At 34.4% G+C, this 19,527-nt stretch overlaps 1 protein-coding gene across 1 annotated transcript; it reads right to left on the reverse strand.

The window, feature by feature from the left end:
* Positions 1-9,131: 9,131 nt before the first annotated feature.
* On the reverse strand, positions 9,132-9,737 carry LOC309962995 (transmembrane emp24 domain-containing protein 2-like; the record flags this gene model as incomplete). Its single annotated transcript, XM_082841090.1, has 1 exon — positions 9,132-9,737. One exon carries the CDS (start codon positions 9,735-9,737, stop codon positions 9,132-9,134), a length of 606 nt encoding a protein of 201 aa, XP_082697216.1.
* Between the last annotated feature and the right edge of the window lie 9,790 nt (positions 9,738-19,527).

Genomic DNA, 19,527 nt, shown 5'->3' on the forward strand with positions numbered 1-19,527 from the left:
TGATTTGTTAGTCTGAATATTGAGTAACAAGCACTATTATTTCTTTTTCTTATCTTATTCCAGTGGCTAGGACACATTGTATAGAAGTGGGATGAAAAGAAATCTGCACCTTGTTTCTGATATTAGGAGGAAATTATCTGATATTTTACCATTAGTTACAATGTTAGGTTTAGGTTTTATATCGATATACTTTATAACTTTGAAGGAGTCGAGTTGCCTTCTAATTTTGTATTATGTTGAATTTTGTCAAATGACTTTTTGCATCTAGTTAAATGATTTTATTAACTTTCTATTTTAGTCTTTTACTACAACGAATTAAATTGATAAATTTTCAAGTGTTAAATCAACTTTTCATTCTTGTGATAAATCCCACTTGTTAATCTACTTTATTTTTGTATATTACTGTACATGGTTTCAAATGTCTGCTTGTGGATTTTTGCATCTGCATTCATGAAGGATTTTGATCAGTAGTTTTAGTTTTGAGTAATGTCTTTGATTTTGATAAAAGAATAATATTGGTCTTCTACAATGGTTGGAAAATGTTCCTTCTTTTTTCTGGAAGAGATTGTGGGGATTCCTTATTATTTCTTCCCTTAAAGTTTTGTAGAATTCACCAGTAAAGACCTCTTGGTCTAAAGATATTTTTGTAGGAAAGTTAACTATAAACTCAATTTCCTAAATAGATGTAGAACTATTCTGGTTATCTACATCTTCTTGAATAAGCTTTAGTAGTTGGAGTCACTTAAGAAATTTGCCCATTTGTCTAACTTTTAAAATTTGTTGTTATAAAGTTTTTGACATTATTTTATTATCTTTTTACTATCTTTAGAATCTGTAGTGATGTCCTGTTGCCTTTTCCTGTTAGTGGTAAATTGTTTATTCTGTTTATGTTTGATTATCCTAGCAAGCAGTTGATTAGTTTCATTTACCTTTTCGAAGAACCAGCTTTTAGTTTCATTAATTTTCTCTGCATTTTCTGTGTTCTATTTCTGTTGTTTGTTGTTGCCTTACTTCTACCTGTTTTGGGGTTTAATTTGTTCTTGTTCTAATTTCTTTAGGTGGAAGCTTATATGGTATGTAACTTCAGATATTCTAATTTTTATCTCTAGTAGTTTGTTTTTGGACTATTTATATATTCATTGCTTTCCTCATCATATCAATATTAATGATTTCCTCTAACTTTGTGAAAGCTACATGTAGTACTCTGGACTGGATCTTGCAACAGAAAGAGGACCTTAACAGAAAAACTGGTGAAATCCAAATAAAGTCTGAATAGTAGTTAATAGTAATATAAAAATGTCAGTCTCTTAGTTTTTACAAATATGCCATGGTAATATAAAATGGTAAAAAAGGGAGAACTGAATGGGAAATATATAGAAAACTCTGCACTATGTTTGCAACTTCTCTGTAAATTTAAAATTATTCGAAATAAAAAAATTATATAAAAAAAACTTTCATTGACTTCAATCTAGTTTTTTGTTGTTTGTTTTCACCCTGTTTCTCTACCCACACTCTCAGCAAAAAGTCTCAGTTGATGAGAAATGTCGCTATTTCACACCTTTCTCTTATATATACTCTGATATGGCTTCCATGCTCCCTACTTCATCAAAACCCTTCTTATCAAGATGGTCAATGACATCACAATGCTAATATAGAGGTGAGGTACCTGGTATAGAGAACAAGCTCAATAAAGAGATTTTTGGTGTACTAAATAACATTTACACAAAATATTAATTCTACTTAAATAATACTTGTAGTAGTAGACTATGTTATAGTAGTAAATAGGTCTCAACTCTATGGACTTAAGATAATAAAGACATATCTCACATAAAATTTGATATGGATCAGGTAACCCTTTACAACTTGAAGCTAGAGGATCTAGAAAAATAGCGTCCCAATTGTTGTATCAGGGCTAAGGAGAGTTGCAGAATTGTGCTATATAGTTTTCAAGTCCAGGCCTGAAGTTCCTACATCACGTATATCCATATTCCATTGGCCATTCCTGAATCATATATACACAATCTAACCTAAAGGAGGACTGGACAATGTAGTCATCTGTGTGCCCAGAAAGAGGAAACGATTTGATTAATATGTAATATTATCTCTGTCAAAATGTAAAATTTTCTGAGATAAAGTTGGAAAGCCAGCCATGCCTAGCTAATAACCAATTGTATGACTGATTAACTCATTGATAGTTATCAACAAATTTGGCAGAAATTTACAATTTTCTTCCAATGTCCATTCCTTTCTTCTTCCACAGTAATAGAAAGCCAATTTTTTTAGTAACCACATGGCTACTCTGAGAAAAGACTACATCATTAGCTTTCTTTGCAACCTTATGTGGTCCTATAGCACTAGGCTATAATGAGAAATGCTCTGTACATCAACTGAGAAGTGGCTTTAATGGAAGGTCACGTGTCTTTATTTCTTACTTACATTTGGCCATGATTTTTAAAATACGGCCAAGTCTCTAGCAACTACACTGGACCATTAGATGACATTGGGAATGGAAGCCAAACATGGCAAAGGCATAAGAGATAAGAAGCCTTATTCCTTGACAGCATGCAGCATCTTTCCATCTCTAGTATTTTCTCCCTTGACTCTCTGAATATGGAAAACATAACTTCTATCTTACTAAGTCAAATTAGAATTTTTTTTCTTCAGTTACTTTCAGACAAACTTAATCATGAAAGATACAGCAAGCAATCAATTGATTAAAAAAGATTAACTATACCTACATATAGACTTATATGTTCTAACTTAGGATTTTCAGGTCTCTCATTCATTTACATTCATTGTCATTAAATTTTGCATCAGACCAGAGTGTGATCTCTGGGTTCAAATTGTCTGAATTAGATGATAGATTTACTTCTAGCTAGAAGACTGGCAATGGGCAAGTTTTGTAGTGTTTTAAAGTTTATCTTGGGGACTTCCCTGGTGGCGCAGTGGTTGAGAGTCCGCCTGCCGATGCAGGGGACATGGATTCGTGCCCCGGTCCGGGAAAATCCCACATGCCGTGGAGCTGCTAGACCTGTGAGCCATGGCTGCTGAGCCTGCGCGTCCGGAGCCTGTGCTCCTCAACAGGAGAGGAAAAAAAAAAAAATTTATCTCACATTTCTTTAAATAGTAGTATTTTAATCCGCATAATAGGTTTTTACTTTTTTTAAAATTTTTATTGGAGTATGGTCGCTTTATAGTGTTGGGTTAGCCTCCACTGCACAACAAAATGAATCAGCCATTACACATACAGATATCCTCTCCCTTTTGGATTTCCCACCCATTTAGGTTACCACAAGGCACTAGGTGAGTACCCTGTGCTATACAACATGTTCCCATCAGTTGTCCATTTTATACATAGTATCAATAATATATATGTGTCAATCCCAGTCTCCCAATTCCTGCCACCACCCCCCCTTTGGTATCCACACATTTGTTCTCTACGTCTGTGTCTCTATGTCTGCTTTGCAACTAAGATCTTCTATACCAGGTGTCCCCAACCCCCAGGCCGTGGACTGGTTAGGAACCAGGCCGCACAGCAGGAGGTGAGCTGCAGTCCAGTGAGGGAAGCTTCATCTGCCACTCCCCATCACTCGCATTACCACCTGAACCATGCCCCCACCCCCGCCCAGTCCGTGGAAAAATTGTCTTCCACAAAACCAGTCCCTGGTGCCAAAAAGGTTGGGGACCACTGATCTATACCATTTTTCTAAATTCCACATATATGCGATATAATACGATATTCGCTTTTCTCTTTCTGACTTACTTCACTCTGTATGACACTTTCTAGGGCCATAATAGGCTTTTAGAAAGATTAAATAAGTCAATGCCTTTAAGGTGCTAGCCAGACTTAACAGCACAGAGAAAGTGGTCCTAAAATGATATTTCTTTCACAACAAGTGAAGCAATGGCACTGCCTGTTTAGATTCCTTCATTGATTTAAACCAAGGTTATATTCAGATAATAATATATTAATATGGAAAAATTAAGAGTCTTTTTTTTGGCTTGGATAAATTTACTAATTTTATGAGGCCATCCAACGCTACTAAGTTAGTAGTATTTATGCTATTATCCTTAGAAGTTTGAGTAATACATGGTGGTGCATTCCTTTATATCTCAAAATAAGAAAAGTATGCACAACATTGAAGATGACAAATCAAAAACAATTATGTTTAAAATTAGATTCGCAATAGAAAAATCTGATCCCTGGAAAAAACTTGTCCTGCTGCGTGTGTGTGTGTGTGTGTGTGTGTGTGTATGATATCATATATATCAGTTCTTCTCAAAGTACGGTCCCTAGACCAGCAGCATAAACAACATCTGGGAACTTGTTAGAAATGCAAATTCTCTGGCACAACTCCAGACTTACTGAAAGAGACATCTGTGTTTTAAAAATCCTAATGATTTTAGTGCAGGCTAAAGTTTGAGAACCACGGATGTCTATCTTTAGCTAAAATACTAAGGTTAACAAAAGATTTCAGTTTATACAGAGTCACCAAGCGAATTGATGATCTTAATGAGAATTCAGCTTGAGTTCCAGCAATATTGGTTTTCCTGCATGAATTTAACCCAGCTAAACAATTTATATTTTATTTATTTGTTTTCTGTTATGTCTTCCTTCATTATGTCCTAAATTTATTCAAAACTTTATGTGATAAATTCTTATGGATACTTTGGTAAAAACATGTTATAAATATCAAATGATTTAAATTACATGCAAACAAATAAATTAAAAAATGATATTACTCTAACCCTGATCAAGCTGCTTTGCTTTTCCACTGGTCTTAAGATACACCCTGCATGTAACAACTTGTTAAGCTCATCCAAGAACAACTTCTTCATGACTTGATAAAAATTAAAGAGATAATAGACTAGTATAATAAAATACAACAGTGCACGTAAGTACAATATCTAAAACAATAGTCTCTACTTGTTGAGTATCCTAGAATTTAGGTCTGAGAAACCTCTCTGGTCACCAGCTGCCTAACAGGATGTAGCTCAAACAAGGTCCCTTTTAATATATTCCCTTCAGTATATGCTAGAACATATATTATTTCAGAATATAAAATTTACTTCCCATTCAGAATATTAGTTACAGAAAATATTTTCCTTGTGGATTTTCCCATTCTTTTTCAAGCACTCCATAGATCTATGGATTTAATTTCAAAGTGTTTGGAAATTTTGATGGAAATCTTTAAAACTTGAATAAAGTAAAATGGGGCAAGCAATAATAATATGTGGCAAAATGTCACTAATATTAATGTAGTTTGACCAAAATCTTCAAGCGTTAAGCATTTTGATATTCTCTGAAAAGTGCTTTTATTTTACTTAAAGCCTTAGAGCAAATTTATTAGTTTTCTCTATCACTATTGTATTTGACCTGCGCATCCTGGAATATTTCTCTCTGTGATTACCAAGGAGGTTGCAGGGTGGGAAATGGTGAAGATAAATTATACTTATCAGTCACTCCATGACTGGTGGCTTGTTCCAGCCTTTATCCCCAAGGCACTGCTTCTTGAATTTAATTAAAGTAAACATCCTGTATCCATAAAGGGAAAGTATTTTACATCAGTTTTTAAATTCAGTTTAAGGAATAATATTAAACATCATTTAAAGTAAAAGTTTTAGTATGAGGCAAGTGTTTTAATATTTTGTTTTTAAAACCATGTGAGCTTAGGTATTTAATATAATAGATATATATAGATATTAAATATGGTAATATCAATTTTGCATAAAAAGCTAAATATGTGTATATCTATATATAGGCATATGCATTCTAAATCCAATCCAACTTTTGATATGGTTAAAGGTATTCAAGCTTTTTTAATATTCCAAATTGAATGTATTACATATAGACCTCTATATCATGTAACAATACTCTTTTGTATGTTTGACAATCACTTTTCTAGCTCCTTTAATTATTGTTTTCTTACTGTACATCATAGAGGAGATGTGGAAACATGTTAAATAAACTTGTAAAGCACAAACCTGCAAAATATTCCTATTTATCACTGACTATGTGATAGCAAAATTATAAGCAGATATTTAATTAATATCTTATACTGCAGTATCCAAAGTTTGCCATGAAATCAATATAACATATGAGATGCAACCAGGTTACATAACACCACATTGCTTTCCTTTTTGCATATGAATAAAATAAATCTGAATTATACAAAATCCAGTAAAAGTTTTCATTCTTTGGAAGAAAGACTCCATATTCTTGGAACTGAGGGTATTACAGTGAAGAACTTAGATAAGGTCCTTACTCTCATAGTCTACAGGTTCTAGTGTCAGGTGGGGATGAGGGGTTGATTATTTAAATGGGATAGGTTGAAAATGATAAAGTGCTATGGAGAAAATAAAAGGATAATAAGTAGAGAATCAGTGGTTGGTGATGAGAACCTTAAAAAACTTTAAATGTTTTTCTCAAGGAAGGCTTTTCTGAGGCAGTGAGAAGTGATCCGAAACTAGAATAATGAGAAGTTAGCCACACCGATATTTTGTGGAGGAGTATTATAGATAGAAGAATAACAGATAAAAGTCTATAGAACAACAACAAAGTATCAATGGAAATAAGAGTAATTTAGATGAAAAATAATTATTACGAGAAAGAGTACAGAGTTAGAGCAGTACCTCATATTTAGTATTGGGAACAATAGAAATTGAACTTTTATATAAATTGAAGTTAACCTGAGCTCACTTCTAGCCTTATCCATGACTTTGACAATTATTAGCATAGTGATGGCTTGAAGGGAAAACCAAGACCCCTGACCAAGGAAAAGCTTCATGGAATGTTTTAACAGTATTTTTACAGCTATAGAACACCCCAGTCATGTAACACAAACATTTAATACCAAAACCCAAAAAAAGAAAAACTAAATCCAAATAATTAGTCCTGCAGCAGGAAGAAAGGGGATTCCTAAAAATACAAAAGGAAGAATTGAATTATGAAACAAAATGTTAAGAGTTTCATGTTTGGGTCATTATGGAATTAGATATAAAAGCAAACAAATAAGCAAACAGTGAGATGTTAAGGAAAATAATTCCTCAAAAGTTGGAAATGAGTACCAAAGTTGACTACAAGCAACATTAGCACCTGAGACTTCATAGAAATTCCAGGGAATCCACTGAACATCTCAGAAAATGTGAAATGAAGTTTAAGATTATTTACTAAGAAGGAGGAGTTAACGTTTATTCCTTGTTAATGTTATACTTAATACAATGTAATCTGACTAATTTTACCAAATGTCCATTGTGTCTACTCATGTCAAATATCAATACTTGTGGATTGATATTTGTAGGAAAGCAATTAGTAAAATTCATAATTAAATACAAATAGTGATATTACCTCAATAGTTGCTGAAAACATATTGCAAGATTCAACATTCATTCCTGATAAAATTTTTGAGATAGAACGTTACTTAATAAAACAAATGTATTTATCTCAAACTAACAGCTAATCTCATGCTTGACAGTGAACTTTTGCATAGATTGTCATGTCATAAGAAGTCAAGGGGGTTCTTTCATGGAACTTTTTTTTTTTTTTTTTTGCTGTACGCGGGCGTCTCACTGTTGTAGCCTCTCCCATTGTGGAGCACAGGCTCCGGACGCGCAGGCTCAGCGGCCATGGCTCACGGGCCCAGCCGCTCTGCGGCACGTGGGATCTTTCTGGACCGAGGCACGAACCCGTGTCCCCTGCATCGGCAGGCGGACTCTCAACCACTGCGCCACCAGGGAAGCCCCATGGAACTATTTTTAAACCTCATTTGAAACTGATGTTAACCGCATTTAATTGTTTGTTTGTTTTTGTTTTTAAAAAGAATTGCTTATTTACTAAACCTGGGGCAGATTAGATACACAACCAGTTTTAAATTTACATCTTTTAAATCAATTTTGAAGTGTTTTCACACACACATGGACACAAGTTGGCATGCAACAGTTGTTCTAAGGTAAAACACAGTCACCTTAAACTGTTGCAAGTATTTTCACCCAAGGTTGAAAAATTGTTTATCCTGAACATGAAAACCTGTAACAAATTTAACTTAATTATATAAAACTCGTTACTAGGAGTTTTCCCCTTGCAAAGATCCAAAAAAAAAAAAAATGTACAAGTAAGTAATATACATCAGTCACAATGTAATCCTGGATCATCCCCACGCCAAAAGAAAGACCCAGGAAAAACAAAAACAAACACACTAGTACTGACAGTAATGTTCAGTGAGCTAATTAAACAGTGGCCAAAATGCCACTGATCAAAAATAAAATAATGGCTGTATATCACTGCAAAGAAATCCAAGAGGCTTTTAACCCTTTGGCATCAGAAATCCAGATTTTTCCAATTATGTGAATGCATACCTCCCACGTGCCAAGAGTAGAGAAAGTGGATGTGCCAGCATAGAAAGAAAAAGAATTACTGTTCACTGCAACACCCAGAGAACTGGCTTTAATAGAGACTTCTTACAAGGTTAGGCGGAAACCTAAAAATGGTTCTTAGCTGCTTGTGTCAACAATTTTAAGTGGAGGTGACTGAGTTCTAAGGTTCAAAGTAAAACTTTAAAGAGGAAAAAGGTTGTTGGTTTAAGTCTTATCTTTAAAGCAAAAACAAGATAGACAAAGTAAAAAAGTACCAACTTGGTAGCATCCTCTAGTCACAGAGCTCTGCAATTAGGCTGGATAGAAAATGTCAAGATTCAGATTGTTTTTTCTGATAAGGACTCAACAAAATGAATCTTTAATGACTTGAACTGCAGGATGAGGGATCCCAAGAATGCAGTCATTTTTAGTAAAGTACTGTCAATAAAGTACTATCCTGAACAAGCTGCATTTTATTATGAAAGCAAAAGGAAAGAATATATAAAAAGGACTATACATCTGTATTCCACTTACAGTGTTTGAGTTCTGGAAGGACCTGTATAATGGAGGAAGAATTCAAATATGAAATCATGCCAATCAAATTTTCACTATAACTTTCCTAAAAAAGTGTTTTCCCCCAATATCTATTAATCACAAAGAAACAGAAGCTGTGAATGTACAGTTTAGAAAATAAAAATGTTGAAATCAATGACATTATTATGACCAAGACACTTGGTAAACAATGAATTATGAGTTTGGGATTATCAGCAAAAGGCATTTTAAACAACCCTCTGGACTTCAAAAAATCTCTTCAGGTAGTGGATCTGTCCCAATGTCATGGCAACTAGAACAAGAGCTTCAAAGAAGGACCAAAGGACCACTCCGCTGTTTGTGTTGTCATTGATTGCCCTGTGTATTCTCTCCCGAGCTTCCATGTATTCCTGTTCATGCTTTACAGCTGTCATCGCCACTGTGAGCTCATTAATCATTTCTTCTAGCTTGTTCTGGTGAGCTTCTGTTTCCATGTCTTGTCCTTTGGGGGCCTCCCCAATATCAATGGTGAACATCACTATCTTTGGAGTCATGGTGGACATCCTACTGCTAAAACAAAACTGAAACGTTCCATCCGTGTGAGCAGCAAAGGTGTATTTCCCACTGGACTCCCCGTCTCCTTTATAAATTCCTTTATTATCAGGCCCTGTAATCTCCACGTCGATGTCCAGGAAACCGCCCTTGGTCACCTCGAAAATGAGGCCCATCTTGGTGCCCGGGGTGACCTGCTCGAAGAAGCACTCCTCAGCATGCGCGTCAATGCTGACGAAGCAGCCCGAGACCGTGGCCCGGAGGGCGGCTCGGAGCACCAGCAGCTCAGCGAGCGTCACCATGTGGGGCTGGGGCCGAAGCCAGGACCGGGACTGCGGCCTCCAGAGCCGCCGTCGCCATTGCCTCAGCTCAACCGAATTTATTTGAAAAAAATTAACAAAAAGATATAATAGGAAAAAGGAAGCAAACTACCATTATTTGTAGATAATATGCTTATATTCCTAGAAAACCAAAAAGAATCATCTGACAATGGCTAAAAATGAAACGAGTCAAGCAGAGTAGCTAGCTTATAGATGATGTATGAAATCGGTAACTTTGTTATATATCAACAATAAACCACTAAGTGTATGTAAAAGTTGATATTCTTAATAGCAACGCAGAAAACCACCTAGGGACAAAATTTCCAATAAATTCATGGAAACCATACAATACAAGAACAATAAAGATACAAAATTCTACTAAGAAAAAAAAGTAGACTCTATGGAGAGCCACATCTGTTCTGGATTGGGAAGACTCAAGACTACAGTTATGCCATTTCAACTATAAATTAGCCAGTAAATACGTTGATTCTAATGCAAATATCCAGCATGCTTTAAAAGAATAGACAAATTGATTCTAAAATTTGTTTATCTGTGGATACAACCAGGGCATTTTTGAAGAGAAATATGGATTAGCAATTGGAGATGAGGCAATTTTGGAGGAGGATTGACCTGTCAGAGTGAAACTGAACTATAATACTACAATAATCAAAACAAAGTTATTCTAGCACCTGTTAGGTGGTAAACAAGGCAATCAATTACAAAAATACTGAAGCATATTTAACTATTTATAGGAATTTATTATACAAAAAAGGTCTAATTTCAAAGTCCACAAGTATTGATATTGGACATGAGTAGACACAATGGACATTTGGTAAAATCAGTCAAATTACATTGTATTAAGTATAACTGTGGCAGGATAGAAAGTAATAGTATGTGTTTTGACATGGAAAAATCATCTGTGAAAACATAAAATATAAAATTCGGTAGGTTTTGGGAAAAATATTTTCTATTTTAATTTAACTTTTCTTTGGCCTTTTTATTGTAGTTTTTGGCAGTATTCTTACACTGTACAACTATAAACAACAAAAATGGAATTACCTGAACAGCTAGTCATTTATATCCATGATTATCACTTACAAGTCTTCCCATGTTATTTCAATCTCTATATTCTAACTAGGTGAAAATCATGCAAACTATTTCAAAATGACTTGATCTGAGAGTTCTCCTGTCCTCTTACCCTGACTGCTAGTGGTTGTCTATTTCAAATACGGAAAAAAAATTTGAAGTTCATAATTTTAACTTCTTAGCAACCTTCTTATATCTGGGAAATGTATATATCATAGTTAAGATTAATTCTCTGTGTCATCCACCCTGTCTTTCACTAGTGATGACATTCTTTTAAGGAAACTTGATTATACAATTTCCCTTCCATATTGATTTCCATCAACAATCTGTTAGAATGGTGAATGAAAGAACTGAAAATACTTTGTAAATTATTAAATGGGTTGTGCACATTGCACCAAAAACTTAACTATATATAAGGAAGTATGCACATTCATTTCAAAGAAAGTCAAATTTGAATTAGTGATTATAGAAGAAATGCTAAATGACTGAATAAAATAAAATTCTCCTTGAATGGTAAGTAAAAGCTATGTGCAAACATGGATTGAAATGTAGTATAGTTTTTTTCAACAAAGAAATATGATACATTTAAGACTTCCTTATTGCCATTGAAAAAAATGCTACAAAGGGGAAAAAATGCTTTATCTGGAAACGTCTGGGGTTATAATGAAATCATATTAGGTTAATATTTCAAAATTAATGTTATACAAAGTTTCAATTTGGATTTCTTTGATGTCAAATTTTTACTAACATATCTTTGTTTCATTTTTATTTTGAATCATAATTTGTCTACTAGAAACAATACTTGTTATAAGATATTTAAATATATTTATATACATATAATAAGATAAATGGAATATATGTATTTGAATATATTTGTGCATATATGTATATATATAAATATAATTTTTGCCTCTCTGATCCCATTAATCATTTAGGTGATTTTTCTTTCCAAACCACATCGTTTTGTCATTACATGGACATAGCAGCAAATATAAATACACTCACACACATACACACACACACACACAGATAAAGGTAATCCTATAAAAATCATGAAATTAGTGCTGATTCTCAAGATTTAACCCACTATAAAAAAATACTTTACTACAAAGAAGACAGGATCAGTTCTTAAATCCACTTGTAAAATGATGATACTTTCTCCATACCTGAGAAATATTTTTCCTGAATGAATTAGAGACAAATGTGGTGACTTAAAACTGATCCCTATACAACAAAGATGATAAAGGAGTTAACTACAGGCCAGACATCTTAATCTGTAAGAGGTCTCTGGGGGTCAAGAAATCACATTCATTTTGCAGGATTATTTCAGGTGGCACAATTTCTTAATTACTGTTAGATGACTCAGAATAGAGACCTAAATCCATCTAAAACTCCTGCTGCAATGATGACAATTCTGCTGAGGTTATCTCTGCATCTGCTGTGTGACCATGTTCCACATTTACCTTTAAATTTAAGCAAATTATGAAAAGCAACCCTGCTAAAGCTGTCATCATTGAATATCATCATCATCACATAACTGTTTGGACTTAAGAAAAAAGTTCAAACTGTAAAGGATTTTGGAAGCAGATGGTTGAACAAGAGAATCTGGAAGGACTTTCCAGGTTTCTCATCTTCAAAATGTCATGCCATGGCTCTAATGTCAATTGTGCTAACATGACAGAGAATGAAATCTAGGCTCAGAAAAGAGCACCTGCTAGTCTAAGGTCACTGAGGTAGTGGCAGAGTTGAGGCTTGCACCCAATTTACAGTGGCTCCAAATTTCACTGCTCCTTCCTGTGTGAATGACTTCTTGCATATCACAATCTGTTCTTACAACATATAATTTATGGTTTTATGACTCCTGTTGACAGCCTGTGAAGGTTTAAACTGTCAGGCACTTGTCTTTTTGACTTTCCCTCTAGACACAAACTAAGAGTTGGGTCAAACTAGCATCTCATACAGCTAATCATGCAACATGAGAAGGCTGCAGAGGAGTCAGAAAGTTCCCCCCACCTCTCAGTCGTTCCAGGGGTGTAGAATAGCACGGTTTCAAATTCCACATAGAAGATGACCAGGGCATTAACGTTGCTCTGCCAAGTTGATAAATTTAACAAGACTCTAGAGGTGCAGAAAACTTGCCCAAGAAGACTTATAATTCTTAGAAAAGATTTGGCAATGGTGGTGTTTTATAGAAAAAGTTTAGAGATATAACATGGTAACTTCTAACTTGGTATGTTACTGCCAAAAAATCATCATAAAACACAATCAGACATCTAGGGTTTTGTAAAACCATTAATAACTCAGTCATTTCATTTGGGTTGGAATATTTATTTAAATATTAAAACACATAATATTAGCAAAATGGGGTTCACAAGAAATGGCAAAAGAGTAATATTTGTTGAATGATATGAAGATATTTGTTTCAGACACTTATTCGAAAATGCTCGTTTCACCCTCAAATGGTATTTTTAAAAAGTTTAAACGTGGCCCATAACAGCAGTTCAGAAAGAACCGAAAGAAGTTTTGAGAAGCAAGAAGTTGCATCAGCCATATCTGCAGAGCAATGGAAGAAATTTTTATTCCCTAAGCTTTCTGCATAGCCAGGATCTACACAGTGGTGAACTCAAACAGATGTGTGGAGTTTCCTTAATGTAGTTGACTAAGAATTTGCTTTGAACCCTTATCTAGGAAATTTGATTCCTCTAGTCATAATAATAGGTGAGACACTGTTAAATGGACTGGGAAGTGTGGAGCAGTGATAAACAGATGGAGATAAATGAACTGTACAGAATTAGGGTGATAAAAACCAAACCTAGGCTAGACCTAGGATAGGGAGAATTCTATTAACTACTTGAGACAAAGGACTTCATCAATATGAGAAGGACAAGGAATTAAAAACAAACCTCATAATCTCACTGTGTTTACCTCTATACATTATTTAAGACATTTACATGAATAAGCATAATATATATCACCGTATAAGAAAATGTATATACTTTGGTATATCATCTTTGTAAGCCTCATGATCTATAGTGCTAGCTAAATCATTCTCAATTTTTGTGGTGCTTCTATCAAGTACTGAGTAAAAAGAGTTTTGTCCAGTGTTATTTTGCAGAAGTCCTTGAACAGTTGTATACTCAATTATAAATACATTTAAGAATGTGGTTTCCGGGTAGTTAGATGAGGTAAACTAGAGATTTTGCTACATAGTACTTTTTTTTCTTTTTTTTTGTGGTACGCAGGCCTCTCACTGTTGTGGCCTCTCCCGTTGCGGAGCACAGGCTCCGGACGCGCAGGCTCAGCGGCCATGGCTCACGGGCCCAGCCTCTCCGCAGCACGTGGGATTTTCCCGGACCAGGACACGAACCTGTGTCCCCTGCATCAGCAGGCGGGCTCTCAACCACTGCGCCACCAGGGAAGCCCACTACATAGTACTTTTGAGGAAGGCATTTTGCATACCAACTTCTCTGTAATTTGAGTTACAAAAGAAGCCTTGAGTGCTCTATTGAAAGATACCAGGCAAAAACGAGAAAACACCCTAGTTGTTTCAAACATAGAGATTTTGATACAAATAATTGATTATATGTGTGATACAAGAGTTGGAGAACCAGTGAAGTAATCTAAAGACTAGTAAACAGAAGGAACTAGATATCACTCCAAAGGCTAGAGGAAAACAGGTAGAAATGATGTTACTAACCTGGAAGCCAGGGTCATTCTATGGGATGTAGAGCCAGGGTGGAGACTGCCAAGTAGGTGCCATAAACACAGGGAGAGACATTATCTGGCAGGAACTAGAGCCACCATGGTGACTCAGACACTTGTGACAACATCAGTGGCGTCACAGGAGAGGAGGTATACCTTGAATTCTCTTCTCCTAGTCTCTAATATCCTACCAGTGCCTCGCATTGGCTAAACCTAACTCTAAGTCATTTGGCAAAAGTCTGCATGAATGCAGTTCCTTGAAAAAAAGAGCAGAGCAAATAAAAGACTGAGTTGTGAGAGCAATAGGCAAATGGCTGGCCCAGAGGTTGTACAGTTACAAAGGGACATGTCAAAAGTATCTTCAGTGTTACACTTATTGATTATTGATCTGTTCCATCAATAATGGATTGAATTTCATATTGCACTCACAGCTATTAACAAACATTTGTATCTTTTCTAGCCTGCCACTTTGAATGTGAGAAAATTCCCAGAAGTTATCCAATGACTCATGGTTTTTAAGTACCATATATTCATAAGGAGAATTATTTTCCCTTGAAGAATTATTTACAGACAGATTGTATGTGTAATTACCTATAGATTGACCAAAGTTTGCACATATTGACTGGTTTATGGATATTTAAAAACTTCTCTTTCTTATATTTTTGATTTAAACCACACTGAAGAAATGCTAATTTATAGATTTTTCTTAGATAATGGGGATATGGTGTTCGCTTTCAAGGAATTCAGTGGACAATTAGGCTTGTTATTAAATACTGCCTCTCATTTTGATAGGTAACCTTAAAAAAATAAAGACAAGTAGATTGGAGACAAAGCAGTATGATCAAATTAAGCTGCAAAATTCCGTGCAAGCTTCTCAGAGGAGAAGATGTTTGAATTGAGACTTCAGGCATGAGTGGAGTAGAAGGAATCATAATTCAGAGACATGTGGTACTGTAATTTTAATTTGGTATTTTATAGTTTATTTTTACTTTATTTCTATTACCCAAATATTAAATGTTCTTTGTAGAATAGCTAAATAATACACATATGGGGAAAAAAGGCTCCATTAATCCTACGAATTGGAAGCAAACATTCTAACATTCCAATGTGTATCTTTCCAGATTTTTTATGCATATATCAATTTATATGCAGAAAAAATAAAGTAATTCTTGCAAATGAAACGAAATTATGCATTTCGTATTGTGGTTGTTTTCAAATGAAATATATTATGGATTTATCTGGCAATACTTATAAGCTCTGTGTATCTTAGATTGAATAGTTTTTCAATGCATACTTTCTAAAACTAATCATATTTTGTTAGATATTTTGGTCACTTCTAAATATTCAATATTATGAGCAATGCTCCAATAAATTTCCATATTCCTTTTAAAGTATATACTTAATTATATTTTTAGTATATATTCCTAAAAGTATCAAAAATATATACTCAGAATAAAGGCATTTTATATAACTTGCCCTAAGAAAATCTTACCAATTTATAGACTAGTGTGAAATTTTTTAGAAGTTAGGGAAGAGGGTGATCTTTTAATTACACACATCAAAACTAGGCATCATAGCTTATTGGTATGTTTTCTTATACAAAAGTAATTTTTCAACTTTCTTAAGCAAATACTGTCAAATTTCATTTTTAAAAGGGATACCTGGTTGGAAACTTGAACAGTGATTTCACAAGCAAAATGTTCTTTAAAAATCTGTACCATTCACAGTTGTTTATGCCCAGTTAACCAATGCTGAACATTTAATTACAAAAGCTTTGGTACTCTATATTTAAAGGTTTGTAAAACTTCTTGATGTAGCTTATGTAAAAAAAGGAATTGTCAGATATTTAGAATTTTGAGGAGAAATCATTGTAAGATTAAGCACATTGACATGAGATGCTAAGAAATGATCAAAAAACATTAACTCAATACTTCTGTTCTAATAATAGGCCAGGGGTATTAGTTACTCAACAACATTTTTTCACACTGCATTTGCCTCCACATTCCTGTCCATTCCTCATGCTGGGCATACCAATTGGGAAAGCAAGCTACATTTGCTTTGAAAGCATTCTTCTATTTGTTCTTTCCTTCCTTCCTCTTTTCCTTCCATCCTTTCTCCCTTTCTCCCTCTTTGCTTCCTGCCTTATGTTTTCTTTTAATTAATTAATTCATACTATGTTTTAAGTACAGAAAAAAATTAAAATAGCCTATAATCTCACCAGCCAGATAATCTCAGTGATTAATTTTATTTATTTATTATTATTATTATTATTATTATTATTTTTGCGATACGCGGGCCTCTCACTGTTGTGGCCTCTCCCGTTGTGGAGCACAGGCTCCGGACGTGCAGGCTCAGTGGCCATGGCTCACGGGCCCAGCTGTTCCGAGGCATGTGGGATCTTCGCGGACCGGGGCACGAACCCGTGTCCCCTGCATCAGCAGGCGGATCCCCAACCACTGCGCCACCAGAGAAGCCCTCAGTGATTAATTTTAAATAAAATGAACAGTCTTCCAAGAAGGTCAAACAGCACACAACAGTACCAAATGAGAAGCAAATATGTCTTCTTTCCATTTTCCAGACCCTATTTTTTGTTTTCAGTTATTCATCATCAATTTTTTTCTTCTACACCTTTCCAGAAAAATAATATGCATGTACTAGCATATATGTAAAAATAATCTCTCTATTCCTATGTTTATCTATAGGTGGACATGCATATCCTTTTTTAAAAAAATAGAATAAATCATACAATGTGCACTGTTCTAAGCTCTAGTTCTAGAGAACGTTGCATAACACAGATAGATATACACGTGCTTTTTACTAATGCCAAATTATTCTGTTGTACAAATATATACCATAGTTTGACTGTATCAAGGGATATTTGGGGATGAATTCTGTATACCCAACACCCTGCTGAGAACAACTTTACTTGAGAAAATAAGGACGCAATTTAGGGCAACAAATGACAAATAAAAAATAAAAATTATGAGCTCTTTAAGAGTAAGTTTATTTTGTTCAGGATGGGAATTCCAAACCATTATCTTGAGTTTCTCATTACTGTGTTTTTGCCTCAAATTCCAGTGAATAATTTTCTTAAGTAAAATTTAGATCTCTAAATGATCCTGTAAAAGTATGTCTTCAATGAGTCTTCAAATGTCTTTGACGTAGACAAAACATAATTGATATTATGTAATTTTTGGATCTCACAAGGCATAAAAGGATTCACTTTTTGGTCTTAATCAGTATTATCTCCAAATCAAGAAAGCTAACTCCTCTCAGCATGAATGTCTTAGAAAATAGGCTAATTGATAGACTTGAAAGTATGCTCTAAAGCAGATATTTTAACCATTTGGAAGTGGCATGTTAGATTTTGTTTTCGTACAGTTGCCTAGGTAAGGTTTTTACCTCACTCTCCTATGTTACAAGATTGAAATTTAGATGCAGTCTAGATCATGGATAGTGCAGCTGTATCTTTTATAGCACCCGAAGCGCCCTATGCTTTGTGTTTTTAAAGACCAATTCTATTTGCTGTTTCTTGGCATTAAGAAATACAGTAAAACAGCATCCCCAATCACGTTACTTGTTCTGCTATGAATTCTGTTTGCTATGCTGCTATTGCATTCAATATGTGCATTTACATTTAACTTAACATCTAGAGTTGGATAAAATGATTTGGAACATTTTACATTTAGTGCTAAAGAGAAGACATTTGATATTTATTCGCACTTTGCTCGCCACCAGTGATTTCCAGATCTAAAATCACATTACATTCTGTTTCACATATAGTGGCATTTCCTAAGTGTCCTGTCATCATACTTTACTATTATTAAACCAATAACACTGGGTTATAATCTCACCAGAAGTCCAGAAGGAAGACTCTAAAAGAAAAAAAAGAAGGCTGAAGTACTTAAAATATAGATGTAAATTAAATTATTACAGACATTTTTGTATAATTCTTCCATAATATTTAAAAATTTAGAAATAACAATATGGTCCTTAATGTATGCTCAACTAGGGTCAATGTCTTGACAGAAATGTCACCAACATATTAAATAAAATTCCATTTCTTTGTATAACTACTATATATGTTCTCAAGGTCCTTGTCGCAGAGCAAAGTTGAATAAGACACATTTACTGCACGTCTGTAGAACTGATAAAAGGATCTGGACATATTTTAAGTGTTCAAATCTCTTTAAGAAGGTTACAGGTATACTGAGACAATAAATTCATGATCCTAAGATTCACTGTGAAAAATATCACTTGGAGGAAAAATACTGCCCTTAAGGATGTATACAAAATCAAATAAGAGGAAGGAAAAATGATAAACAACAAACAAAAAGCAGCTTTTCTATCTTAATACTAAAAGTCAGCTAGAGAGAATGTAATAATTAGCCATAGTACTTACCAGCTACACATTAGAATTTTCCAAGTATTAAATCTGCATATTCTATGTAATTACTTACTTTAGAACCCTCTATAGCTTCATAGTGCTCTATGTTTTAATTAGAGCTCTAGTTAATTTTAATAATGCTCAAGAAAATTCCTATCTTCTCATTTTAAATGTATTTACTTTGTATTTCTTTGTCTTTTATCTCTCTTCTCTCCACCTCATAAACATCTAATCTTTTGACAAAAGCCCTTAGATATATATCCACCGACATATAATATGTAGTGCTTCTTTGTTTTTTACATTTACATAAATTTCACTCTGTTTCTAATTTCATGCATGCACACTCTCTTTGGAGGACGTACCCATATATTGTTTTATGTTCTTTTGGTCCATTGCTCTGTTTGTCACAGATTTTTCATAGTATACTTAAGGTGTACATTTCTCTAGTGATGAATATCTGAGTTGCTTATAACTCCCTACTAACACAGACAATGCTTTGATGAGTGTCCTTGTTTATATTCCCTTATGAACACATGTTGGTATCTCTCTGGGATATGTATCTAGAGGTGTGGACCAGGAGCTGCATGATCAACATAT

The sequence above is a fragment of the Leucopleurus acutus genome, assembly GCF_964270905.1.
Source record: "Leucopleurus acutus genome assembly, chromosome: 6".
Classification (NCBI taxonomy): Eukaryota; Metazoa; Chordata; class Mammalia; order Artiodactyla; family Delphinidae; genus Leucopleurus; species Leucopleurus acutus.